General features: G+C 49.0%; 9 protein-coding genes across 9 annotated transcripts; 2 read left to right on the top strand and 7 right to left on the bottom strand.

Annotated features, from left to right (window-relative positions):
• Positions 1-129: 129 nt before the first annotated feature.
• DEU56DRAFT_790022 (uncharacterized protein) lies at positions 130-2,327 on the bottom strand. Its single transcript, XM_041352578.1, has 6 exons — positions 1,941-2,327; positions 1,824-1,893; positions 1,660-1,763; positions 1,353-1,596; positions 594-1,305; positions 130-543 (listed from the first exon to the last, which is right to left on the bottom strand). Exons 1-6 carry the CDS (start codon positions 2,293-2,295, stop codon positions 463-465), a joined length of 1,566 nt encoding a protein of 521 aa, XP_041210808.1. The 5' UTR covers positions 2,296-2,327; the 3' UTR covers positions 130-462.
• Positions 2,328-3,470: 1,143 nt separating this feature from the next.
• On the bottom strand, positions 3,471-4,932 carry DEU56DRAFT_754186 (uncharacterized protein; the record flags this gene model as incomplete). The annotated part of the gene is made up of 8 exons (XM_041349786.1): positions 3,471-3,582; positions 3,625-3,770; positions 3,965-4,121; positions 4,199-4,298; positions 4,423-4,583; positions 4,620-4,659; positions 4,811-4,877; positions 4,903-4,932. The coding sequence occupies 8 exons, from the start codon at positions 4,930-4,932 to the stop codon at positions 3,471-3,473; spliced, it is 813 nt and encodes a 270-aa protein (XP_041210807.1).
• Positions 4,933-6,521: 1,589 nt separating this feature from the next.
• Positions 6,522-7,597, bottom strand: DEU56DRAFT_789997 (uncharacterized protein). Its single transcript, XM_041352577.1, has 3 exons — positions 7,093-7,597; positions 6,982-7,040; positions 6,522-6,924 (listed from the first exon to the last, which is right to left on the bottom strand). Exons 1-3 carry the CDS (start codon positions 7,457-7,459, stop codon positions 6,745-6,747), a joined length of 606 nt encoding a protein of 201 aa, XP_041210806.1. The 5' UTR covers positions 7,460-7,597; the 3' UTR covers positions 6,522-6,744.
• Positions 7,598-7,785: 188 nt separating this feature from the next.
• Positions 7,786-9,091, bottom strand: DEU56DRAFT_207095 (temperature dependent protein affecting M2 dsRNA replication). Its single transcript, XM_041345072.1, has 5 exons — positions 8,909-9,091; positions 8,672-8,859; positions 8,549-8,613; positions 8,104-8,490; positions 7,786-8,045 (listed from the first exon to the last, which is right to left on the bottom strand). Exons 2-5 carry the CDS (start codon positions 8,814-8,816, stop codon positions 7,941-7,943), a joined length of 702 nt encoding a protein of 233 aa, XP_041210805.1. The 5' UTR covers positions 8,817-8,859; positions 8,909-9,091; the 3' UTR covers positions 7,786-7,940.
• A 1-nt stretch (position 9,092) lies between these two features.
• DEU56DRAFT_207094 (PIN domain-like protein) lies at positions 9,093-10,711 on the bottom strand. Its single transcript, XM_041345071.1, has 4 exons — positions 10,620-10,711; positions 10,076-10,542; positions 9,666-10,024; positions 9,093-9,612 (listed from the first exon to the last, which is right to left on the bottom strand). Exons 1-4 carry the CDS (start codon positions 10,639-10,641, stop codon positions 9,561-9,563), a joined length of 900 nt encoding a protein of 299 aa, XP_041210804.1. The 5' UTR covers positions 10,642-10,711; the 3' UTR covers positions 9,093-9,560.
• Positions 10,712-14,067: 3,356 nt separating this feature from the next.
• DEU56DRAFT_789986 (uncharacterized protein) lies at positions 14,068-15,850 on the bottom strand. Its single transcript, XM_041352576.1, has 6 exons — positions 15,651-15,850; positions 15,359-15,595; positions 15,017-15,300; positions 14,851-14,962; positions 14,548-14,787; positions 14,068-14,473 (listed from the first exon to the last, which is right to left on the bottom strand). Exons 1-6 carry the CDS (start codon positions 15,771-15,773, stop codon positions 14,318-14,320), a joined length of 1,152 nt encoding a protein of 383 aa, XP_041210803.1. The 5' UTR covers positions 15,774-15,850; the 3' UTR covers positions 14,068-14,317.
• Positions 15,851-16,309: 459 nt separating this feature from the next.
• DEU56DRAFT_206972 (uncharacterized protein) lies at positions 16,310-19,628 on the top strand. The gene is made up of 9 exons (XM_041345069.1): positions 16,310-16,496; positions 16,556-16,573; positions 16,636-18,197; positions 18,252-18,572; positions 18,627-18,675; positions 18,735-18,909; positions 18,961-19,097; positions 19,151-19,399; positions 19,465-19,628. Exons 1-9 carry the CDS (start codon positions 16,409-16,411, stop codon positions 19,479-19,481), a joined length of 2,616 nt encoding a protein of 871 aa, XP_041210802.1. The 5' UTR covers positions 16,310-16,408; the 3' UTR covers positions 19,482-19,628.
• A 2,869-nt stretch (positions 19,629-22,497) lies between these two features.
• On the top strand, positions 22,498-22,933 carry DEU56DRAFT_789974 (uncharacterized protein). Its single transcript, XM_041352575.1, has one exon. It carries the CDS (start codon positions 22,582-22,584, stop codon positions 22,861-22,863), a length of 282 nt encoding a protein of 93 aa, XP_041210801.1. The 5' UTR covers positions 22,498-22,581; the 3' UTR covers positions 22,864-22,933.
• A 2,333-nt stretch (positions 22,934-25,266) lies between these two features.
• Positions 25,267-26,581, bottom strand: DEU56DRAFT_207043 (uncharacterized protein). Its single transcript, XM_041345070.1, has 3 exons — positions 26,447-26,581; positions 26,256-26,395; positions 25,267-26,202 (listed from the first exon to the last, which is right to left on the bottom strand). The coding sequence occupies exons 1-3, from the start codon at positions 26,452-26,454 to the stop codon at positions 25,706-25,708; spliced, it is 645 nt and encodes a 214-aa protein (XP_041210800.1). The 5' UTR covers positions 26,455-26,581; the 3' UTR covers positions 25,267-25,705.
• Positions 26,582-27,100: the final 519 nt, after the last annotated feature.

Below are 27,100 nucleotides of genomic sequence, written 5' to 3'. Positions count from 1 at the left end.
AGCTGCCTGAGAGAACCGCGCAGAACGGCTGCCGGCATACAAGAAACCTCCAGGGTTAAATCTGCAATCAACAGTACTATCAACTGTCCGAGGGGGTGTGGTCTGCCAAGAAGGTTTCTTGTTCTCCTGATCGTCAAATGACAGGTCCAAATGTGCCTGACTAAAGTTTATTGAAATATGACTTGATCCGTGTCTGACATATGTGATTATAATGACGTTAACTTATAACCACCTCATGGCTAACCCAAAAACGTTGCCCCAAACAAACTAGAGAAGTGGTATAGTTGAGCAATAATGTAAAAATGAACGTGCTGTAGTGAAAGGCGTAAAAGCGACGTGGGGAAGCCAGACATAATCCGTGTATACCGACTCCGGGACGTTCGCGAAGTGACCCCAAAGGTTGGGACAAGTCGTCAGTGACTTTTACAAATCATAAAATTACACAACGAAAACGGGAGGCCATCATGTCCAGAACCGAGTATCTTCAGGGGGAAGGTCCCCCAACTTGCGTAACATCACAATGTTGGATGTCAGGCTGGAAAACTGCGACACCAATTAGTCTGATTGGTACTAGAAAAACACTTGCAACGCACCCCGTTGCCTATAAACACCTGTGCACGCTGACCGATCAACATATCCACAGCCTGTGCGACAGGCTTCGCCTCCCAGTTCAGCTTCAAATCCTTGCTCGTAACAACAGCATTCCATTTCTTCACCTGCATCAGCGCCTCCTTAAGCTGGTGCAGCCACTCCACATCTCCATTCGTCATAACATACACGCTCTTCAACTCCTTTGCGGATCCATACAGACGCCTCTGATCAGCCAGCACATCCCGGACTTTCTCGACGATCTGCTCGATTGTTGGGTAACACGCTTTAAAGTACATGTTCGTGTTCGCCTCCGTGGTCTCGCCCCACCCACCGTCCGTAGGTACTCTGAACTTGTCAGGGAGGGCAGAGAACTGGTTGAACCCGTTCCAATCTGAAGACCAGTTGGCAAGATGTGAACAATGACCCGCGAAATCGCCTCGGCGGATATGAAGAGCCAGTAACCCGCGTACAGGATCCATTTCCTTTGATGTTAGAAGAGGGCGAACGTCATGTAGTGTCGTTGGAATCGGTGGCGGTGGCGGACCGGAAGGGCTCATGAACGAGGGTAAAAATCGGAACGAGGAAGTCGGCACGAACAAGTCAGCGTTCTCCGCGTACGCCTGAAGAACAAGCGGAGACCACGAAAATTCTGTGAGGATAGGCGACCTGGATAGGATAGGCCAGATTGAAAGTATGCGTCTCGAGCCGAATAGCCTATAGAAAAATTGAGAACAGTGAGAGCCGAGAGCACCGCGACTTACCATATCTCAAACAGCTGGAATGATTCCTGTCGTATCTCAACGCATGGGTCGTCGATCGAATTCAATTTCTCCACCCACTTGTCAAATATTTGCAGCGCAGGTACGTTATTGTCCAGCCTAAGATGCTCGTTCACCTCCCAACTGTCGATGATGGTAGGGTTCGGGCATACTTCTTTGAAGTACTCCCGAGAGACAGCACGAGGGGCAGCATCCCTAGGCGGAAACGACGAGCCTATTATGGGGCCTGCACAAGATAAAGATAACGGCTTCGGCATATGCTCGAAAAAAAAATACATTGGTAACGCACCACCGATGATAGCTGACAAGGGTATACGCGAAGGTATGAGTTTACCATTAAACGTCGAGTAATCGGGAGCATTCCGTTCCCATGTGAAATTATCGAACACGAAGCTAGCGAGGCGAGAGAAGAGATTGAGGGGTGAATAAAAGCCATAAACACGTGGAACGTACGCTCGTTTAGTTGCATGAGCCAGCACGGCATTCATCACAAGCTCCTGCATGGCATTTCCCCATCCTGAACCTGGTAATGGTAAGTCATGAGCTGAAAGCATAACCGATTATTCATACTGGTGACATGGTTGGCTGCCCAGAAGAACTTTGCGTCACGCCCCTCTGGGAAAGGCAATGAAAGATTATGCTGGGGCAAGTGTCGTTCATAGTCATGGTATTCCTCGTACAACGGCGGTAGTGAGTGCTTTTCGGCGAGAGACTGGTCCTGAAGCCAAGATGGTGGTACGGTCGCCTTTGTGCGCGAGAAGAACAAAAATAGGCAGACCAAGATTAGTCCCACCAAAAGACGTGTGCAACGCCTTGTAAGCGAGAATCGTGATGGAGGGGACCTCGTATCTGAATTACTGAGGGGTAAAGTCGAGCTATCCGACGACCTGGAGTGCTTATTGCCTTTGAACTTGAACGACTGCATGGTGGGCTGATAGTGTGCCGATAAGACAAGCCGGCCGAATGCAGACCTAGCGGAGTTGCTTTGTGCGCAGGACACTTCATACTCCGCTGATCACGCCAAGCAAGTAAGTTAATCAACCATCCCTCTAAAAATGACAAGGAACCTGGCAACAGACTCGCAACAGAACTCCTTCAAAAGGATCGTAAATACGGCGGCTCTCTCTCCACGGCCTAGATGCGGCAGACCACGATGGGCAACCGCTCATGCCAAGTTAACAACTACAGACACCTTGTTCACAGTCGCGAAGGCAAAAAAACCTTCCTTTGTCACGATGTCACTGAAAACTTCGGGAACCACTCGTTGCGGGTTCTGTTTCAGGCAGCTCCAGTTTCATTACCACTGCTTGGATACCATTGGCAGCCAACCATTCACACGTTGAACAATCTTAAGCTTCCCGAAAGAGGCGGTGTCAATTCTGTTAAAGGGGGAAAGAGTTTCCAGATAATGGGAACACTCGGTGGTTGAACACGAGACGAGCTGGGTTCTAGAAATTCCTAATGTTCTTGTTAGAGCTCGCTGCGGGTACTGCGTTCCGTGACAATAACACATGGCTCACTATTCTCTGTTCGTGACATTTCGAAGTATGCAATTGCTTTGACTTATTTATAAAATCCGAACCCTCTGATCAAGCGCGCAGGAAGAATCAAACGAGGATCTTCACAAGGCGCTTGATAGATACGATACGAGAAACCGTGGGCGAATCAATTCCCCGAGGTTGTGCCCGAGCGAATATTAACCAAATTGTCTCTGCTTCTGATCGGGAACCAAGTTCCGGTCCATCCCCCAGAGCATATGCATATCCCTAAGTATGTTCTGGTAAGTAGGTGGCGTACAGGGTCAGAACGAATGATAGTAAGGCTACCTGGACGAACAGGTATCTAACCCTGAATATTTATTGTGTGGGTGCCCTGGATTAATAGCTCTTTAATAATTCTAAACGATCGCGAAACTGTGCAACGATAATATGAATTAAAAAAGGCCAAGAATGGTTTGATATAGGGCTCAATGTCACCCACACACGCAATTGCAATGAAATGGAACGGTTATCAACAGAGGAAAGTCCAGGCTCGTCGTGTGAAAATAAATATATTCCGGCTCGACAATGCCGAACGTGAAGCTTAAAATCTCGTCACAATTTACTTGTCCTCATTATCAAGAACCCTTCGCAATGATGCAAACAGCCCAGACACCGTCACCCCCCAGTCCATCCACGTGAGCCCGTCCAGGAAATAGTAACGCTCCACCGATCTGAACCAGCCAGCCCCCCTCCATTCTGATAGGTGAACTTACCCCGAGGGAACCATCCCTTTCCCTTTAGAAGGAAGGGTTCGTTGTCGAACGGCCACGGTCTTGAAATAGACATAGAGTTTCTCCGTCGATGGGGGTGGTGTGGACCTCTCTAGCCGATCACCTCGATGTATCATAGCTACTTCTCTCTACAAGGATATAGGCGCTCTCAGGCTCGAATTTATAACTCCCATGCAATTATTCCATTGGAATCCCGTGAGTGCGACTAGACGGACGTTGTACTACCTGGACCTTCTTCCATTTTTACACCAACGTTCCTCTTTTGTTTATACTGCTAGCTTAGTACCAGTTTAGCACAATCTGGAGTGTTCGCCTGCGGTACCGTACCCAAGAATAAGTAGGCACCCCAGAAAAAGTGTAACGTGCCGAGGCATTGCTTGAGAAACGCCGCAAGCCTCATGCAAGGCCCGACAGACCGTAGCGAAATGGGGTCGAGAGTCGAGGAATCACGAGAGTTGGCAATATGAGAGATGGATGCACTCACGCATCCAGCTCATTCATAGCGTGGTCAACGTTCAAAACGTATGAGAAGAGAGGATGGAAATAAGGTACTTACAGGGTCGGACGACCGCGGTCGATGATCCGAGCGCATTGCATGCGCACCGCCTGAAAGTAGCACAAAGGCGCGAGACCCTCAGCCTCGAGGCCTGCAGCCACTAGATATCATCGATACCACACGAGTACCAATGACTACGTTTGGTGCTGTTCCATGAAGCAGCATGTATTGCATCATCTCCGCAGATCAGTGGAACTTCGTCATATCATGAGCTGTTCACTCACGCTCAGGATGTTCGTCCCGCGTTGTAGCGCCTGGGGGGACGGACCTATTCGTAGTGATGACGCTCATGATGACGATGTGCTCCACGGGATGGCTGGTCACAAAGACCTCGGATCGCTCCACAGCAAGCTTTCTTTCTTGTAACAAAATTAGCAACGCAAAGCTAAGAGAATCATACCAGCAAACAAGAGAAACTCACAGGTTCCCACCATCGTCCGTTCCTGCACGGATGATGATGTCTTCACACCCACAGATGAGGCACACCGGTGACCAAAGGTGAGTACACAATGATTGAACCTCGGACCGCCTCACAGGCAAGTTTAGTTTTAGTTTTTCTGCAAACAAAATTAGGAAGAAGAACATATGCAACAAAGCAAAGGAGAAACCCACAGCTCTTCCCACCGTCACCCGTTCCTGCATTGAAGGGTTGCGTTAATCCGGACCGATACCGTGCATCCTCGAAACAATTCGGCACAACTCACGTGTTCATACGATGGAAACCCGTCGAACATCCTTCGATATCAATGATGGGCCGGACAACAGCGGATCGATGAACACGATGATCGATGAGCTCGGATAGCAGATGCCTAGCACAAGGCTCTATGCGATTTCTTTTATTAGAGAGAGAAGCTAAACATAGTAGTTCTCTAGTGGTCTTTCCCAAGGATTCTCATCGAACACAAGTTTCTTGTTCTCGAGAGAATCAATTTAGACATTAAGAGCGTGTAAGCGCCCGTGGAGTACGGTCAATCGAGGGGCAACCCGAGCGCGGACTTGAGAGCTGAATGGAGAATAATGTGTGTGGGTTCTTGACGTGAGTGCGAAGGTAAAGTGCCGTGCAAGTGCCGTGTCGTTTGCACGTAGGGCCATGGGAATGCCTTTTTGAAAAAGTAGGCTCGTGACTTTGTTCGGGGCAGGGTAGAAGTTTCTAACCGCGCGGCAGAAGCCACACCACAATCGACGGCCTTTTGCTGTCAAAAAGGGCCCATTGAACTTCTAACTTGATAGGTCGTGATCAAGTTACCTAGCTGCAGGGCTTCTTGGCCTTTACGTTCCACGCGTGAGGCCTAGCGTTAAGCGCTGAAAATGGAGGACTCTTATTGGTGGGGAGGAATTTCGGCTATCATGGTGAACCGGGATAATCCCAGAACGAGCGCTGCTGATGAGCTGGTCAAATGAGCGAGAGAGGTCCAAGTATATACATAGGCTGAAACCATTTCTCACAACAGCGGTCTACTGCAGTGCACTAGAAGGGGCCACTTCTCACACTGCACGGTGATTATTATATACTCGGCACGATCCATCTAGGCTAATCAGCTAGACGTCCAATGGTACCTTGGCCGTCTCCTTTTCACTGCTTCACGGGAAAGTAGCGATCCAGGGAGGAACAAACCAGAGAGAAACATAACTGTCAGCCAGCAAAAATGCGGGGTTACGCGCCTGAGACCCATCGTCTTGATCAAAAGCTGAGAAAAAACGCAATTGCAATCTCCTTGATCTTCGTGGGTACTCGCATAAGGTGCGGAGATCGAGACCCATCTTCCAAGCTCTGCTCTGCTCCGTTGCCTTTGCCTAAAACGCGACTGAGAAGCATGTGAACGAAGTTTCGAAGTGGCCCACTTGCCGCACTGTCATTGTCATATTTGTATGATAATATGTACGGCAATGGATATGCATATGCCTTCCTCGGGGAGTGGACTTCTGGACTCGGATGGTGAATTACCGGACGAGCGTCAAACTGCGGGGTATCATCGACTCCGATCAAAGAGCAGGGATTGTGCTTGAACTGGTGCATATGCTACTTAGCAAGTAGGTCACTGCCACGTCGGTTCCGTATCATTGAGAGAAAAAGAGTCTATATTTGCAAGGGTGTCACAGGCACTCTCAGAGTTATTACCGGAGTTGATCACAAGGGGAGAAAAGGACACGGTTGCTCCCAGCAGACCAAACGCCTTGTCCGTCCTCGACGTGGGAGCGGGAGTAGCCAGGAGTAGCCAAAGACTGATGCTCCGGCGCTGCGGAAGATGTCGACCGAAAGCGAATACCAAAGGCTGGTCTACTGTACAGCCAGCCAATTCCCATGCTTTGTTCCGCAGAAACGGTCATTGTCAAATGGTTGGTATTGGAAAGGTACTAGTGAGCTAATATGGTATAATTAACAAGGTGATTCAATAATGTACATCCCATCCGTTGCAATTGGTGGTACACAGTATGGCAAATCAGTATGTACGATACCGAAACGTGAATAAAAAAAATAATGGTGGGTTTATCGTACATGCTGGGGGGTCGTGATCGTCATAAAGAGCAAAGCAAGCAGTAGTCGGTCATTCGAAATTGTATTCGACCGCTATCCGACATGCCTCAGATATATGAGGAGTGCGACCGTGTTGTCGCAGGCTTTGCCTTGATGAGAAAGGGGTATCGCACGCAGTACATGAGTGCCCGAGTAATCTGGATGCGCTGTGGGGATCCCGCGAACGCGATCTTTTTGGAGTGTGCGAGACCTGATGAGCGTGAGGTCAATAAAACAAGTCCGAGGAGTAACAGCAATTAAGACTAACCAGATCATCGTCTGTTTGATTTTGATTCAACTTTCGTTTCAGTGATGATGAGCGAGGCTCTGTGGGATTGTTTTAGCCAAGAGCGCAACAGTGGGGGGGAATGGAACATACCGGTCATTGCTTTCATTGAATTATCTCTCCAATTCTGTATACGCTTCTGACGGACATCGTATGTATCGTCTGTCCATACCACAGGTTCTCTGTCCTGGGAAGGATGGGGAGGAGTGACGAAAGACGAGCAGTATGATGAGCAGTCCTCCTCGTCTTCAGAGTCTGATGTAGATGGATACGAGGATCCAGAAGAGAAGCTAGAGTCGATGACAGATGATATAGGACGTGGAGGTGGTGAAGCCTCTACGAGCTGAATGATTGCGTGCGGTTGACGGACATAGAGATGACCTGGATGGTTGACCTTTTCATTGTAAGGATCAAACGAGACAGCAGAGCGTAGCATGATAGGGCTGTACTGGTCGAGCATCTGTGGCAGAAGGTTGGGGGGGTGTTCAAGGTGTAAAGATGAGATTCAGTTGGACCTTAAATTTGAAGGGAGAGGCGCCACGCGAGCGACATGCATATTCGATTGTAGATTTGTTGTGGCAGCTGTTCGAAAAAAAAGCGAAGCAGAGCCCTGAGAAGCCAGAAACCTGGGGATCGGGCGATAAACAGCGAGAGGCGTCATTCCCGATTAGGTATCATTGAATCATCTCAGATCTCGTATCATCTCAACATCTCACCAATATCTTGATTTCCTAATTAAGCCACTCAACTTCCCATGCCTCTCTCCCATTCCTTTGTCCCTTTTCCCATCGTCTCCTCCGTCGCTCCTTGTACCCTTTCTAACGGCCATTCTAATTGATCGCTTCCAAGGTCGCTTCCCTCCTATCTCGAAAAATATTTTCTGCATTGCAAAACCTAGCTACATCACTCTGTATCTCTTAGAGACCGTCTGATCGATAATCTCATGGCCGCATCGGCGCAAGCCACGCCTCTGCTGCTTCAAACTGGTCAATCAACTCGCGAAGTACAGCACCCTCTGAGTGAAGTTGCCTCATGGCAGTCAGCGCCTGCAAACAACAACACATGTTAACCATATCACCACTGCAATCGAACAAAGACACTTACAATGTCCCAGAACCGGAATCCTCGTTCCACTTCTTGTTTCGGACTTTTCACTCCCGGAAACGTGTCTTCACATATCTCAAGGGCCATCGCTTTGGACTCTTTAACACCTTCTGCGTTAGGGTCCAGTACTCGCGTTTGATTGTTCAGGTGAGTCAGGGCATCCAGGTACACCTTGGCAAGCACTCCGAATCCTGTGTTTACCTCAGATTGGAAGGGGAGCGAGATGGTAATGTCCAAAAGATCTTCCCGTGCCCGTCGTGCGTCAGAACGAAGTAACATGTTCAATGTCGTCACCTCAAGCAGCGTTCGAAGCGCCCGAGTCAATGAACGCACAAACGAGTTGAACACAAGCAATTCACGTGACAATGGTGCAGACCATGGTTGTGACTATATTAGGAAATAGCATTAAAGTGATGCACGATCGGACTGAATTTAGAAAATTCACCTTGAAATTCAAAGGCACGATGCTAAGCACTCTCATGACCAGTAGCATGCATGATTTTTCATCATCTGCGTGTGATTATCAGCCTATCAATCCAAAGAAAGCCCGTATGTGAATTCCGCTCACCGGTACCGAAACTGGGTCCCCCACTGAACGCTCGGCCTGACCATAAGTGACCGTGCATTACCCCAGCCCTCACGAGTTCCAGAAACAGATAAAGAGGATCCTGAAACTTGTCATTCAGACGAGCTTGTTTAATTGCTGTGTACATGGCGCGGGCTAGTGGCGAGTGAGTGTGAGAGTTGAGCAGGAACCTATAGTTGCAGTGTCACAAGTATGCTCAGCTGGCAGGTTGGCGCTTACCCTCTGAGTTCCAGGAACCGCCATACCACATTAGCCACCACCTCATCCTTTTTGTCCAGCTGACCATTCGGGACATTTGTCTTTGCCTTGGTACGCGATGCAAGTTTCTCCGATGCTGTCGCTCCAAGGCAAAGTGCGAAATCGATAGTGGAAGACTAGGCCGACCCAGACTGTCAGATGACCCAATTCGTAAGCGCCTCGGGAACTCACGTTTTGCCTCCGAAGTTCCTCCTCAACAATGGCATAGCTAACGTTCCACCCTGCCACGCGTTCGGCAAGCTGCACAGTTTGTGGTGAGTTGTGTTGCACAAACTTCTGACCGTGGGGCGCGGGGTTCTCAAACCAAAAGTTACCCGCTACCTTCCGGTTGTTCCAAAATTGATGTGAAACACTGCTAATGAGCGCGAGAGCTGTCGCCCGCGGTCCTGTCTGGCCATCGGTGATAACCTCCTTGACAAACCGCTTGTACTCCGTTGTCTCACCGTTATCAAGCGGTGGAGGTTCAACGATCTGACCACTGGTCAGCCAAACCAGAGCTTGGGGCCCCAAGAGTCCACGGGAGAGATAGAAATAGATTTCGTCAGGAAGACGGTGCGTGAAGATTTCATGAAGATCTGAAGGTATATCCGCAGCTGTCGGATGATGGGGGTGATTAGGACCGTGTGCTGGTGTGGTGATTGCAAGGGGAAGTGGGGTGACACTTCCTTCAGATGAGAATATGAGGGAGTATTTGATCATTGAACGCGTGCGCGCGTACTGATCGGGATACTGCATACTCTTGACAGCGGGGTGCTCGGCGAAAGCGGAAACGGCAGCATGACCGGACTTGTAATACTTGACCATGTCCACCGTGGCCTTTAATGCCTGTTCGTGAACAGTTGGTGGAAAGGGTGGCGAATGCTCGAAACCAACAAGGATGCCAACATCAAGAAACTGGTCCTCGCTTAGACCCAAGTCACCCAAGATAGTACGTTTGGATACGAAGGAAAAAGATGGTGTCGCAGAGGTGAGGTCAAGCGAAGTGATTAATTTGTCTACCCCTGGATAGAGTAGGGTGTCTGTCGGTCCAAAGATTGCATGAATATATGATTTTGGGTGTCGTTGCATATAAATCAGCTGTTCGGGATGCATCAACAAAACATCGCGCGAGAGATGGTTTCGACCTACCTGAGCCCAAGCGACGTATGGAGCAACCAAAAACTCCACATTCCGATGTCTGAATATCCTCAAGACCATGCGCCATAAGTCCCATTGCTGGAGCCCACTTCTGCCCTCGAACAGTTTTACGGCGGCTTCTTCCTGGCCAGCCTCGTACTTTGCCCAAGCATCCCTCCGGTCCCTGCATGCATCATTGTGCTCCAAGTGATGTTGGTATTGCTTCCAGCGCTTGCTCGGCAAAAGGCCAGGAAAAACGAACACAGGTTTTATTCGTAGTTTTTCGAGCGTACGCAAATCAGACTCGATGCGTGTCGTTAGCGCCAAGGGTAAGCCACCAGTCGCAGCGAGCAGAGGCTCGCGCGAGGGTGGATTATCCGTCAATAATTTGAGGTAGTAAGATGCATCAATTCCTAAACGCGAGTCGGATAACACAGACAGAGAAAATGATTGCGTGTGCTTCCGGTCGGAGAGGTGGTCTGTTTCGTTTTTAGGTTACACGTCAATTTTAACTGCAGTTCCTCTACTCCTACATTTGAGGGAAAATAAAACGTACTTTCCAGGTGCTTGATGGGCATCGCAGTCTTGGAAAGAGCTCACTGTGTTCGTCGAACCAACTAGAGTACTTGAACAACGTGCGACAAGGCAACCAACTTTCAGATTATGTAAGCGCACGAGTTTCCCTCGCCAGCCAATTGAAAACTGTTTACTGTTTGCAGGCACGGGGGATAATTCAATGGAGTACAATTAACCTCTTGCCCAATGCCACGTCCAAGTCGTCAGCTCGCGGGACTCTATGCTACATTCTGGGTCGAACCTTCCACCCGATTACACGTCTTGTCAATGCTTTTATCAATGTGGCGTTGATAGTGTTCATAACTTTGCATTTTATTAACCCTAAACCGACTTCTGCACAGGAACTTTGGTTCGTCCTAGTCCATCTGAGAATTTTTGGCCAGGCTCACACCGCGTTGCTAGATTGCCAACATGTGGGCTCATCACCAAATGAACCCGCTGCTCACGGTAGGTCTCGGTGCTGATTTGCTGTCTCGTTGGGATATCAGCAATCTACGAGTACTAGTTGCTCATGACGTGCCACGCACTTTGTCCAATGTTGTTAAGTTACCGCGCAAGCGCAGTGATTTCACGATGAGGCAAATCTATAAAGGGCGTGGTGACATTACAGCGGGGCTTGCCACCAATTGCGATCATTGCGGCTATGCGTTATACCCCACGCCGGTTTATTTTACCGAGGGCCCTTCATATTTTATCAGATAAATCAAGAAGCCCCTTTCTTGCGCTTTAATTTCCGGATCCTGTGCGAAACAGACTCCAGTGCCTGTGAACAACCTCAGCTGTATCTGGCTAGTTCGCTCTCGTGACGAGTTCAAGGGTCCTTGAAGTGCGGCAGTGCAACCACAGTCTGTTTCTAACAAGCGCCACAAGTCTAAAGCAGATGAAGTTGGCCACTTTGAAGCATGGCTTCATCTGCTTCCGAATTGACATCTTCTTGCCTGCCGATGATGACGGTTTGGTGTGGGTATGGAATGATCAAAACTGTGGCTAAAAGGTTGCTCAGCCAAACGTGGATGTCGCCCTGCTGTTGCTACAGGTTACTATTCGGTAAGCACCACTTTGACATTGTGTGAGCGCGCTATCTGATAACGTTCATTCACACCTGTTCACACACATAGAGTTTGTCCTTCGTTGCAATCTGATAACTGCTAAGAGACAGCCACAGCCAAGGCCCACGACTGCACAGCAAAGTCGATCTTAATGGAGCCTTACTAGGAACTTGATTCAGGATGTCTCAAGTCTTGTCCTTCCACATACGGTTGTCTTCGTTGCAACCTGATAACTACTTAGAGCCAGCCACTACGCAAGCCCCACGACTGCACAACAATCGATGCGATGATCGCAATGGGGCCTTCGTGGGAATTTGCTCCGGAATGATGCATACTCGAATCCCGACGTATTTCAGGTCTCAAATCTCTCGTCAGTGATTTCATCTTTATTATGCTGTGCTCTATCCATGTGAAACGGCAATGTCTTCATGGCAGGTATCTCCGGAATCAGTAGGCGAGCTGGCATAGGCACATGGCCATGTCTCGGTTGTTTGCGTTTCGTTGAATCTTGCCTTTCACAGTGCTGTCTTCGACTGTACGTGAACTTTAGCCGATGCGTAATATTGTACGGAGACCATGGGGTTTATCTGCCCCATAGTTGAATATGCTTCCGACGGGCCTTAGGGCGCTTGAATTCCCCATCAAAATGTTTCGTCACTGCGGTGAGCTGATGCCATACTTGCTGTTTCGTTAGAACTACTGATGGCACAGACTCCAGAGAGAGCAAAAAAAGAATCAGGACAGTCCACACCTTTGGGCGCGAGTAGTGTGAGATGCTTGTTGGTCGGCAAGGAAGATCACGAGAGGCCCATCACTGACCAGTAGGCTATATTCCCGTCGGCGTTCGAGTATCTGATCGGGCTGGGGCCATGCCTGCCATGCTACTCGGCAATAGGCGCTCGGCCATCTTAAGTCAAGGCCGCGTACTATGTATGTGAGCTCGCTGGGATCATGGCTGGGATATCTTGCACAAGCGAATAATGCCAGTGAGTTTAATTAGTCTTTCTCATCAACTCTTGTCGACCGAAGCGCACGAAGCATCACTCATGAGAAGCCTATTCAAACCCATAGCGTGCCGATATTCGCGTGTTGCTCGCTGCGGCGTTCTGCGAGAAATATTCGCAATGATCCATTCGCTTGTCCTTAGCGAGCAATTCTATTATTTGCCTCAGCAGTATGCCGCCCAGGCAAGTACCGTTCGGAAGAATTGCAATTCACTCACGAACGACAGGGACTTAAGGTTTTGACAGCGGCATCTGTTTTTTCTGGAGTCGAGGCCTTGTTGGCGGTCTTCACTTAAATCGTCTAATCAGACGCATGGTCCATCCGTTGTCCTCGTGTTCGCGGCACAGGTTAAAATACCTGGGCGTGTCAACAGGCAAGCTGTGTAAAGACATGGGATTATCAGGTAGCCTATTGTCAACATCTATCCATTTGTGTCAAGAAGCGTGCTCAGCAGAACCTGTGACTCCTGCAGAAGCTCTCTTAGGTTCTAAGAGCTTATGTAGAGGTTATAGGCGCTGACCAGGTGCATTAAGAAGGTCACTGAAGGTGTGTGCGCGGTCTAAATAGCCAAACAAGATTCTTGCACCTTACCTCCGCCTTGGCATAAGGTGCGTGACCTCACCCTTCTGACAATACTTGCTGATGACTCATACTCCTTTTCCATTACTATGATTGACAGGCCCTGGACATTCTCATTGATACCGTGAGCGCTCGGTGTTGAACCCGAGTTGTAGGTGACATATTACCATTTCTAAGTGACGAGTAACTCGCGGTGTGTACTCTCTAAATTCCATACGGCGACTGCATCTACTTGCCTAGTACATACACTTTTGCACCGAACTATGGAACGTCTGCGAACCTGACCGGATACCATAACCAAGCAAGTCTCATGGTTTGATAGCTGGAGCTGACGCGCTGACCACGTATGTCAACACTCCGCCAGTGCAATTTCGTGGACTTGGTGTCTTCCTCATTCAAACTTCCAGTGGCCGCCAGGTGAGTCTCCGAACTTTCTTATTCATTGCCGTTATCCTACAAGCAGCGGATATGAACGCAGTTCGGGTTTGTATCTCGCACATCTGTTGCACAGGCTACTACTTGGTGCCAATAGCAGACTAAACAAGTATTGAGATGGGATTCTCGGTAGCGTATTATCACTACGTGAAGACATCACATGCTTGATCAAGTCAAATCATGACTCTGCTTCCAGTGCCGTGTCAGCGGTTTCGACTGCTACGCTCGCGCATAGCCACTCTCTCTTCTCGCATTCAGGGCCACTGACCTCCCTACTAGGGTTCTTTTAGGATTTTCTGCTTGGTGTGCGGGAAAAACAGAGCCTTGCAACTGCAAACACTCCACTCTAACTGCGTGTGTGAGGACTGGACACACAAAGAGTTGCCCTCCTTTACTTGTTTCCATTTGCTATCGTTCTCGCTGGTGTGATGTCGCGGTAGCTGTAGCATTACATCATCCCCTATACAGACAGGTTCATAGTTAGCGTAGCTGTGTCGTCCCACCTAAGCCCTTTCCACCAAGATCGAGGTGAGATACATACGCTTGATACTCTATCCGAACTCCCTACCAGTACAGAGTCTTTGGTTTCTCTTTCGCAGTCTTTCGTTGCTCATATTAGCCACTGGGGAATGGGGCTAGAGCGTGTGGGACAAACACCTGGGCGTCGTATCTGACCATCCTGTCGGGAATTTATGGGATGGGCCTGACCTGGCATTGAAAGTTGCGAAGGACCGCTAGTTTTACGCCTCGCTACATCGGGCAATACCTGTTGACCAGCAGCAGAGGCCGCCATATTTTTGCATGAATAGGAAGCTTCAAGCATACGCCGACTTGACTTACAGAGATGTTGGATACACCAGGGGTATTTGGAACCAGCTGGATGGCCTGGTTAACTCTGAGAAAGAGAACCTTGCGACTGTGGAGTTCTTTGCGCATCTTTTCTAACCTCGCCGACCATAATTCATCGGGGAAGCCTCTCGTAGTTTGTGCGAGCACAGTTTGGATAGATTGCTCAAAGGCATTTATGCCAGCTTGCAGATATTCCCTCCTTTGAATCATTTCTGACATCGTAGCCACAACCTGAGAGCGGGAAATCGTACATATTCAGCTGTAGATTGCTAGCGAAGTTTCATGATGACATACAGTTTGCTGGACGAGAAAGTTGCGAATAAGGTAATGCACTTCTGTGTCAGGAATGTCCCCCTCTGCATAGAAAGGTTCGCAGGATATCTGAAATCGTCGTTTGCATACTCGACTTCCGGTTGCCACAGTTAGGCGCCATCAAAACCCAGAAAACAAACATACTCACCAATCAATAGAGCATTTAGACCCAAGGCTAGCACGATTGACAGCACTGCAAAACTGACATCGGTAGTCAATTTGAGCGGATGATGGTGTCGACTGTTCAATGATAACCCTCATGACAATCTTCGTGCCTGCTTCAATGTTTGGCCATTCGTGGCGTGTGAGTCGGGTTACTTGTTTGTCGTCGTCAATGCACAAATCGTGCTGTCCTTCCTCCATATACTGTCTTTGAATTCGAGCTTCGATCGAGTCACGTTTAAACAGAACTTGGAACATCTCATGGAGTTGCTAGAGAATTTGATGAGCAAGCTTCCCTAAGACGGATTTTTACGATAGTGAGGCGGACCTGAAATGAGGTGCAGAAGTTCACTGATATTGGATGTTCGTGGCCTGTTGCATCTACTAGTGTCACACAGCCAAGTTCGACAGCCCCGATTGACTGTGTTGCAGTCGGTCCTACAGAGGACTGTCCATGGATTATGAGGCTTTGCATTGTCATCAGTAGCTTCTGATGATCCTGCTGCTGCTGTAGAATTACTGATATTTCATGCATGTCACGGTGATTTTGCATTTGGGATGACCACTACCCAAGTGGAGTAATAAGTGAACACAATCAATTCTAGAGAGATGAACACAACCAAACAATCAATCAGATAACGGTCAATTTCACTGGAGCATCCAGTGATAGCTTGTGTGACGGATATGTATTCAGGACGACGGTTATGCAGCTTTGTCAGTTTGGCGGAAGTCTCCTGCAACATCCTAAGTGCAACTCGATGTAAGGCAAATTCAAGCACACATCAACAAGGTGTATACCTGATTAAGGAATCCCTCCGGTTTTGTTCCACAGCATCCCAGGCAGGTGGAGCGTTGCACAAGCAGTTGCTTAATCGATTGAGTCGTAATTTCAGGCTATTTAGGTCTGCCTGATTCTGACCACGTCTCTGTGATGGTCTTTGAAATCAAGAAACGTCCTCGTAAACATAAAAAATAAGTTAAGCTCCCACATCTATAGCTTGAAGTATTGCCAATAATCCACCGATAGCTTCCTGCATCGGAGCACCGAAAAGTGGAATTGCACCTGCAACGGCCTGTACCACGGGTAAACACAACTGAGCCATGGCGGAAGCTTCATGAGCAGTGGATACGCTATCGCTCGCACGGCGCCTAAAACGAACTGGGATGACCTTGCCAACATCCTCGACCCACGGAAAGAGTACTTTGATTTTGATCATATGGCAATGTTGGAGGGTAGGTCAGAGGGAATAAGACGTGGGAAGTGATGAAGGAAGGCGGTGACCCGAGATATTCAACACCAGGCAGCTGCTGTGCATAATAAGCACAGTCAGTGCAACTTGAAGGGACTCGACATCGCAAATAACCGAAAGAAGAATTGATGCACTGCCAGTGGTTCATGCCGTCACGGGTCATGCAGCATCGAAATCTGCAAGCGCGCTCCAACGCGTACGCTCACCTTATGATAAGTAGCACCATCAACGATTCTACGAGCCATCAGCGTTGATATAGAACATCATCATTCTAGTCACCATGCAACAGGAAGGTGAACCTAGCATTTAGCCACGTTGTGTACTCGCTGATTCCTGAGCATTCTGCATTATACAGCAATTGAAACACACGATCATGCATGGGAGCGTCTGGTCAAAGCTGCAGTGCACCGTGCTATTTACAATGCTGAACCACGAGCACTCTCTCCGTGTCTTGAAAACACACGAACCACCGTTCTGAAGAACATCCGGCAGATAGTGGATGAGAAGAGCCAAAAAAATGTCTGGTTGCACGGTTTTCCAGGCTCAGGAAAAACATCCATCTTGTTCACGATTGCGGAGGAGCTACGGGCACAAGGACGTCTTGCCGGAACTTTTTTCTTCTCGCACAACAGTGTGGACACAATGATGTGCGATTATGTCGTACCAACCCTTGCCTACCAGTTGGCCCTTGCATTCCCGTCGGTGAAAAGCGATATCATCAGAAGCGTTGCTGATGATCCTGCATTACTATCAGACCTGAAATCTCGACAAGATCAGATACAAAGTCTCATCATCAAGCATTTTTGGAGACTCCAATTCAGGTCTCCTGTAGCATTCATCATCGATGCACTAGACGAATCAAGTTCCCCCTTAGAGGCTGTACGGGTGGCATGCTTACTAGCGGAAGCCATACGTGCCTACAAGGTTCTTGACGACAAGCCACTCAACGCCCACATTATTATAGCTAGCCGACTCAGCCTGCACGTCAATGAAGGGACTCCCGGGCGGCTAGGATTCGGAGATATCCAAAAAATATCTTTGCAGGATGATGATTGGGAGACACGCACAGACATCCATCGCTTCCTTGTGCACGAATTCCAGCACATCGTCAATTCTCGTAAACTTAGTCTTGGAGACGTACCAGAGTGGCCATCTCCAAGTCAAATGGATACTCTCGCTGTCAAGGTCGGGAACTCATTTCTATGCGCATCCATAGCGATGAAATATATTTCCCACCCGAAAAAATACCCTCCATCGAGGTTGGACGCATTCCTGACATCACCTAGTGCTACAGCAGACGCTTACGCCGACCTGGATCACACGTATCAGGAGATCATCAGGGACAATAACGACTTGATCAGACATCTGATCGATATCGTCAATCTGGCGCAGCCGCTGCCACGTTCTCATCTCTTGCAGTTTTTCCCTTCGGATCAGAGCGAGGGACACAACCTGGCTCTGGAAGAATTTTCGTCGATTCTCGTCGTGTCACCTGATCAACCCATGATTCCCATCCAACCTTATCATTCATCACTCATCGAGTTTTTCGCGGACCCGATGCGCTGTCATGCCCATTACATCGAGCCTACAGAGATTCATAGTGGACTCGCACTCCAGTGTTTTAGGATTCTGGAAAAACTCAAGACAAATTTGTGTGATCTGTCAGATCATACAACTATAGCCGTCGAAGACAGTCATTTCTGGCATAAACGAGATGTCATGCTTCCTGAAAGCCTGAAATACGCTTGTCGTAACTGGGCGCACCATCTAGCTCGTGCGGATTACAGTGATGATGTTAACTCCGCATTAGAGAATTTTCTCCGTGTCAACATCCTGCAATGGATCGAAGCCTTTTGTCACCTAGGAGAGCTCAGTGATGGTCCAACAATTTTACGAAAAGCCCATGCCGCGGTTGTCGTGAGTTCTTGTGGTTGTATACCTTGGGAATCTCTTCTCATTATGAAATGCCAGGCATGGCCCCCCATGCAACATCGTAATTTTACACCGATAAACAGGTCGCTTGCGACTGCGGAACAAATTATTATCCTTTATTTTGATCCCATCAGCCTGTTCCCCCTCCAGGTTTACCACATTGTAGCAGCACTTGCAGATTTATCTGGAAAACCTCTAGATCCTAGTTCTAATGTGTTGGTCCACAGGTGTGGTACGGCTTCTGATAGTGCATATCTATTTCCCGTGTCCGGATTGCAGTCTTCGCCGGCGAATCCAGGACCATCTCAAGGACGACATTGTGAGGGGGCGGATCCTGGAGTTTTAGGTATCTTGGCGGATGTAAGCCTCTATATCGGTTTGAGCTCAGTATCATAGTGTCTGACTGAGTTCCAGTGTAGTCGCTGGATATCGAATTCTGACTTAGGTGCATTTCATCTGACAGGTATGCCCACCTGAAGTGCAATACCTAGCTGACAATTATTCACGTGCAATTGCGTCAAGATATATCTTTGGATCTATCTGATCTTGAACCGCAAAGCGTTTCACGATACTACATTGGTCAACTCAGGCCTTGGGTTTTCCTGGAGATAACATCGGAAAATTCCAAACAAGTGTCTTCTATTCAACCGATCTTAGTCAGTCATAATGTGCAAGTGGAATTGGGCAATATGACGATGTACGTTATGATAAACCCCATAGGAACAATATTTTTACGCGTTTATTTCAGCCTTGCCGAGGCAGATCACCGCTGTCGACTTCGGGTTCTGCTTTCAACGTCGAAGAAGACCTCAAAGTCTAGCATGATTCTGGGGGAGTGGTTGTTCAGCTTTCGGGCTCTGATGGAGCACGCTGGTTTCAACAATAGTGAGTAATATCCATGTGACAACAATCTATGATCATGGAGGCGGGAAGCGTAGGGCTCAGACTCGATATGCGACACAAAATCCCGGTAGACATCAGCTATACATTGCGCATCCCAGAATGGGACACTGGAAGTCTGCGCTTTACTGTTACTCCTGTGCCTGATTTCAGCCAGGCCAGTAAACGCACGCAGATGATCCTAGGACAGTTCCCTGGACCACATCCGTCAAATCTGTCGCCCGGGATCTTTACTACTCCAAATTTCTCCTCAACCAAGAAAAATGGTGAGAAATGTGGCCCTGAAGGTTCGCAAGCACCCAACCTGCAACGATGCTTGACCTCTGTCTTGACTCTCGATCGTACTTCCAAGGAGCCGGGCGGATATGAGAGGATAACCACCGTCTTCAAGAGAGAACTAAGTCTAATCGTATTTGGAGTCCGGAACCCAAAAATTTACCTAAGTCACAGATACGACTTGAAACAGTCACTGCTAGACTGGGCTGGGCAGTATCCGGCCGCTATATAGGACATAGTATACGAATATACACCGTATTTATTTACATGTGCTTGCGCGCGTTCACAGGGCGCTTATAAGTAGACAAGGCCACGAAGCACCTTCCAACCCCAATATGAACAATCCCCGAGTGTTAAGCGGGACACTTATTCAGTACTGAACTATTCATGCACTGCTGTACCATTGGATGCTCGGCTTGCTCTGCACCTCCATCTACCACTAATCGTGCTGCAATCCACCAAGTCCACGTTCCTTCGCCGAGTTTTGAGCGGTTGTACGTGCTCGTCGGTGTCGGAATGGCTAGTGTCGTGTTCATGGACGTATAACGGGGGTGATCGATACCAATATTATTATTGTGTTGGCTGGGTGTTGTCGCCGCGCGCTGCATGACGGTGACCAGAACTAGGTTGCAGGGCGTTTACAGATAAAGCCGTGAAGTACTCTCTGACATGGATACGAACCATAGTGTTACAACCTCTGAGTAATCGGGACACTTATTATTGCCCAGCTGTCATGCGTAACGTTGTGCCGGTGGCTCGTAGTTCATTCGATCTGGAAAAGTGTGCCGGATGTATGACGTCGGACTTGACTCTGTAGACGTGCGGGTACAACAGACCCGAGCTAGGACGATCATCTTCCGGCCTCGTCCGGGTGATAATCGGTATGAATCATTGGTCGTGCGAGCAGTGGTGATACTCGATATCCATAACATTATTATTAGCTGGCTGATGTTGCCGCTGCATGACAGTGACCTTCCAGAAATAGGTTGCAGCATACTGTGCTTAGAGATAATGAATATTAATCTGGCCCAACTTCCGACCTGGATATGAATCATAATCGAAAGCTGCTTCTCTCAAATCGTTGAACCACTGACGGCCAACCGAGTGAGCGGACACTTACTCGGCTGTTTGTACCGGTAGTTCATATCTCCTTGCTCTGCAGCTTCATCGATCACCGATCCACGAGGTCGTTCACGTTCCCTCGCATCGACATCTGTGGGGGTTTCTAATCCGGGGTTGACGATCTGGTGAAGTATATCGGATGTATGACGTCCGCTCCGCTCTGTAGACGTGCGGGGTACAACAAGATCCGAGTCAGGACGATCTCCCTCTAACCTTGCCTAGGCGATAATTTATTTAATCGGCATTTCCTGATCAACCCACGACCGAGATTCGAGTAGATGTGCGCCCTCGTCGGAACAAGCCGAGTCCTCTCAACCCAAGATCATGGTAAAGTCGTGAATTTCGGTATTCGATTTCATGGATGTATAGCGGGGGTCGATAACCGCCATGTTATAATTAGCTGGCTATTGTTGTGTGACGGCGACCCTCTAGAAATAGGTTCCAGCACGCTGCGCTTGGAGGGGATCAACTTCCGACCTGGAAATGAATCATATGGAAGCTGCTTCTGTCAAGTTGTAAGCCATTGATGGGTCTATATCCGAGTAAACGGACACTTACTCAGCTGCATTGTACCGTCGGTTCATAATTATCGCTGTTGCTTGGCTCCGCATTCTTCAATTCCATTCCATTCCGTTCCTCTTACGTCACAACTTACAGGGTCCCTACTGCCCGGTCGTTCATGTTCCATGACATCTGAGGGGTTTCCCCTCCTTTTCCGATCTAGCCAAGTCAAGTAAGGCGCTTGAGGATGGTAAGTCCTGGTAGAAGTACGTAGCGCCACCCTGGAGAAGTATGTAACGCCACCCTGGTAGATGCTATGACGTCCGCTTTGTAGACATGTAGATATCCTTTTGGTGCCTGGGACATCCGAGCTTTGAATGGTGAATCAGTTCAGGGATCATAATCGTGCCCGGGTTGTGCGTGTGTGCGTGTTCGTCGGAACGTATACTCGTTGCTCAATCCAGAGATGTATTTGTATTTACGATCCACTAGACGCAAATTATGGGCGTTTGAGAACAATTGGTGACTAGTGTCATCCAGAATTAGATAGGGCGGGGTTGATACCGAACTCGATTGGAATCGTGGGTTGTGCGTGCGTGCCTGCTCGTCGGAATGCGTGATCGTTACTCGTTGCTTCTTGATCTAGACATGTGTCCGTCGTCCACTGGACGCAGATTATGGGGGTTTGACAACAGTCAGCGACCTGTGTTGTCCAGAATTAGATAGGGCGGGGCTGATACCGAACTAGGTGCTGGCCAAAAGTGGGTAGGGAAAGAATGCAGAATATCGCATTTCATAGGACACGAAGACCGAAATATGGAGTACTCAGACCCAGTAAGGACATACCGTCCACCCAAATGGCTGGTAAAGCGGTACCGAGTAGCAGTACCATTGTTATGGCTTACGATGGCCCAAGTCGTCTGTTTCGAAGCATGTATCTATTTTTGAATGAATGGAGTCCAGCAATAAGTCGAGAAGAAACTTTGAAAGAGAAGGTTTCGGTTTCGTTTCGGAGGTGGTGATTGCTGTCTTTGAGTGGTCAAGCCGCCGGATCGTGAGAGTGAGAGGCGGTGACTGGCAGGGGTTGACTGATATGGATCCAGTGTAAATAGCTAGAGTGAGAGGAAAGGAAGGCTTACATGCGCGATGGTCGTGTTGTACAGGAATAGAATCCAATGGCAAAAGAAGGCGCTGTGTGGGGTACGTGAACCAGCCAAATGGACGTGCGGTGAACAGACATTTCCGAATCGTGGGGTGAAAGGTGTCAAGTGGGCTGGCTTGGATGCAGGGTCTTGTCGTTGTGATTGGTGTTTGAAGTAAGCGCTCAGGCTTGTGCCTTCATGGTCGTGCTTGGCTAGAGATGCATGGCAGGGGATAACGGATCAGCGGAAGTCATATGATCTTGGCGGGATTATCCGTCCGTTCGATCCGTGCGTGCCCGATGTATGTCAAGAACTGGTTCAGTTCCGTTACATTAACCCAATGTTCATCTACTGACTTGACTCGGTTCACACATATCCATCCACCCTGCCATCCATCTTTTTTTTTTTTCATCCTACAAGTACATAGTATGAGCCTTTCTGCCATCGAATCTGACCAAGACGAACCCCCTACAGCTAATTGCGACGATCCATCATCTTGTCGTCCATCTCTCCCTCGCATGAAGTCCTGTTTAAAGTCCCCTTCTCATTCTGGTGCTGCCACTCCCGTCGACTCAGATACAGACGATGGCTCTCTTTCACTCTGCAAGAAACATGTCGCATTTTCAGAGGAAGGAACAGAGCAAGTCTTTCAAGCTGATGAATGGGACCGCACACCCACAGAAATCGCACAGCGCCTCTCATACGAGTGAGTCACACGACCAGTCCCCCCAATTTTCATACTCACCATAATGCGTAGGGACGTGCTTGAGCTGAAAATGATTCAGCGTTCGCTGCCTCGCGCTCAGCAGCACCATGACCCGCTTTCATCTAGGCCCTATTCTGGCGTGTTCCTGCGCAATGTCCCAATCCCACTTCTTCCACTAAATCCCACAACAGTCTCTGCTTCCCCTTCATCACCGCCTTCATCGCCTTCCATGCGTTCCCCTCCTACATCTCCCCCGCGCAACACAGGTTATTCAGCACTCGACCTCCATCCCAACTCCATCTTCTTCGCCTCTCCGCCCAAGCAACGCCGCAAACCAATGTCAACACAGCCCAAAGAGGACAGCTTACCACCCCCTTTCCCAGTTCTCAAACCACATAGCATAACAGTCCCGCCCCCGCCGCCCGCTCCATCAGAGCTGAGACCACACAACATCGCAGTCCCCCCTCCTCCCTTACCCCCACCACGCACAAGCGCCACTCCACTCCCACCTATCCCAAGCAACCTCCCACCTCCAAAACGCTTCGCTTTCCTCCCTCTTATGGACGACACCACCGCCGGTCCTTCCTTTTCGTCCCTCTCACCCAACTCCCCAACCCGCACTCAAACTGACTACCCATTCTCCGAACTAGAAACAAGCTACAACTCAGACACCGACTGCTCACTCTTCGCATCCGATACTGAATTCTCCACTCCGTCTTTAACGACTGCTTCTCTTGCGTCGAGTAGTCCTCCTGAGTCTCCGGGGATGAGTACTAGTACCAGCCCCGCGCTGGAGTATGGACATCCAGGATCGGCGAGAGAATATGGATATGGAGGCGCAGGCACAGAGGAGAACTTTATCCTCAATTTGGATGTAGATCCCGATGTGGATGCCGACTCTTGTGCGTCAGATTCGTATTTCCCGCGCATGCCTGTGCGCGGTTCGATGGGGCCTACGCTTGGTTTTATGGGGCCTAAGCGTGGTTCGGGGATGCCTTCGTGTGGCTCGATGGGGATGCCAACCCGTGACCAAGTATCGTCATCAACACCCACGCACGGTCCAATATCGAATCTTCACGCCCGCCATCCACATCCATCCCAACCCCGTTCATCAACATCAACATCTTCAAAACCGAATTTCTCCGCTGTTCCTTCTCCTGGTCTACCTGCACCTTCTCCGCTGGAGTTGTCCCAGATGAAGGCACCGGTGGGTGGCGCAATGCAGATGCAGATGGGAATGAAGCCGGTGGTTGCACCGAGGAAGAAGTTCGCGATGCCTATTGTGGCGCTTGCCGAGTCCCCTTCCTCCCCACAGTCTTTGGGGATGGGTAGGAAGGAGGGATGCGAGTATGCGCAATTCAGAGCTGGCGATGGACAAGGGCAGGGGGGACAAGTACAGAGGCAAAGTCTTTCGCGGTGTCAGTGAGTCGAGATGTCTTTATCTCCCCCGCGCACACCGCATCGGTAGGAGGTAGAGCGGGCTCGAGCTGCACATGATCGTACCTGCACATGTGCACGATCTATGATCCTCCCCACCACCGTTGATCGTTCTCAGGGCTGTCGTGCGTCATGATCACTAGACTGTCTCATCTTTTTCCTTTTTAACTCGTTTTTCTTTTTTTTCGTGGATGTTTTTGGATTCTTGTCGTTCGCTAGCTGCTCACGATGCATATGATACGACGTTCCTTTTCGTTGGTCTTTATTCCTTTTTACGATAGACGGTGGACCTTCTTAGCCACTCACTGCTCATTCTCCTCACTCCCTCTTCACCACCCGTTCCCCTTCACCGCCTCCGCATTCTCCTCACCATCGCCCCTCCTCCGACCTCATATATTTATTACTCGGACCCCAACACATTCCTCCTTTGCATAGCACGCTCACGCTCCGTCGACGCATGTATCATATCATACCTCACTTCAACTCGTCACAGTTGGCTACATACATACGTATTTGCTTAGACGTTTTCGTTATTTAATTTGCGTTTTGGGTGCGATTCATGTGCATGTGTCTATCGTGTGCCGTGAGGTGTGCATGAGGGCAATATTAATGTGGGGGTGGGTTCATGACTCCAGTCCTCGGAATGTCGGAGAGATGCATTGATCGATCGAGGTATTAATGCATGAGTGAAAAGTCTATATGCGTTGGAACATTAATGTTCGTGATGCCCGTCGTGTTTAAAGGTTCATGATCATGATCATGAGACCGTGAGTGGACTCGGTTTTGGTGTGGGTGTGGGTTGTGTGTAATTCAGAAGTGGGGGGAGAAGTTCAGGTGGGTACACCCTCGGAGTGTCGGGGGAATACATTATTGGGACGTGCCCGTGCCGTCTGCAGTGAAAGTGTCTTATAATATACCTGTCTAATGCGTCAGAAGACTCGGAGGTTCAGAATGTCCGAGACGAGCGTCGTGTGACTCGAATGGGTGGAACTTCGTGGCACAAGACCTCGTCAGTTGCATGGCGTACTATCAAAACACCAACCATTGTATCATTCTTTCTAAAGCGCGTGGATCCCAAATCTAACCTCGGATAACATCGTACAGCTCAAACACCACCCCATGAACATGTAAACGACGCCAAACATCACGTCGGACTGCCCGCAGATGAAATATCGCTTAGAGGAATAAACACAAGGCCGCTAGAGCCGTGTGCGCGCCTGTCTGCATACCAGAGATGGAGGTGCATGCGCGTGGCGAGGATCGCGAGGATGATGAATTGGAAACTACATGTAGTATATACTGTAAGTAGGGGTGCGCAGCAGCATAAGAAAACCGTACTCTTGGAACATAGCTTGGTATCCGTACTATGGCCAAACATACTTCTCTCTTAAGGACACGGAAGGCGGTGGTTATCTGGCGTTCAGGCCTCTCGATTCGCTTTGGCGTAGCTTTGGCTCACGGCTCCGCCTGAGGTTTTGCAAAGCCAAAGCCGCCCTAGGCCAGGCCAAAGCTGCGGCTTTCAGGCCAAGCCGGGCCGGCACATCACTACCCGGGGCCGGGCGGCGAGTCGGAGTCGGGGTCTCGAATTCGTCCGGCTCCTTGAAAGTAAGTCTAAGATTCAAGCAAGATTCCAAGCTTCGTGGAAACCTTGGAAAGCGGGTTTTTGGCCCACTTTTTTTAGTCCCGAAGAGCGCTGGAAGGCGAAAGATCCCGGGCGACAGATTGGACGGATGTGGTTCAGGGAACTGTCCTGTGATTATCTGTGCGCTTGTACTGGCCCTGAAATGGGGCACAGGTACAATAGTAAAGCACAGACTTCCAGTGAGCCATTTTTCGATGCTGATTGTATGGCTGCCGAATACCGCTCTTTGAAGTTTGTTTTGCATATACATTTCGAGTTTGAATTCTACGCTTCCCGCCTCCATGATCATAGATTGTCGCCACATAGATATTACTCACTGTTGTTGGAATCAGCATGCCCCATCAGAGCTCGAAAGTTGAATAGCAACTCCCCCAGAATCATGCCAGGCTTTGAGGGCTTCTTCTTTGACGTTGAAAGCAGAACCCGAAGTCGACAGCGGTGATCTGCTTCGGCAAGGCTGAAATAAAAGGCTTAAAATCTTGTTCTAATGGGGACTATCGTAACGTACATCGTCATATTGCCCGATATCACTTGCGAGATAGGACTGGCTCTGATCTGTTGAATAGGAGATACTTGTTTGGAATTTTCCGATATTATCTCCAGGCAAACCCAAAGGCTGCGTAGACCAACATAGTTTGGTGAAATGCTGTTTTTTTGAAGATCATCGATGTCTGAATCAGAAAGATGTAGATTCAAAGATAGATCTTGACGCAATTGCACGTGAATAATCGTCGTCTAGGCATTGCACTTCAGGTGGGCATACCTGTCAGGTGAAATGCACCTAAGTCAGGATTCGATATCCAGCGGCTACACTGGAACCCAGTCAAACACTATAATAATGAGCTCAAACCGATATAAAGGCTTACATCCGCCAAGATACCTAAAACTCCAGGATCCGCCCCCTCAAAATGCGGTCCTTGAGATGGTCCTGGATTCACCGGGGAAGACTGCAATTCGGACACGGGAAATTGATATGCACTATCAGAAGCCGTACCACGCCTGTGGACCGGCACATTAGAACTATAATATGGAGGTTTTGATAAATCTGCAAGTGCTGCTACAATGTAGTAAACCTGGAGGGGGAACAGGCTGATGGGATCAAAATACAGGATAATCATTTGTTCCGCAGCCGCAAGCGACCGGTTTATTAGTGAAAAATTAC

The sequence above is a fragment of the Suillus clintonianus genome, assembly GCF_016758775.1.
Source record: "Suillus clintonianus strain FC179 chromosome Unknown DEU56scaffold_19, whole genome shotgun sequence".
Lineage (NCBI taxonomy): Eukaryota > Fungi > Basidiomycota > Agaricomycetes > Boletales > Suillaceae > Suillus > Suillus clintonianus.
Note: the sequence above shows the minus strand (reverse complement) of the source record. Positions and strands in the feature narration are given on the sequence as shown.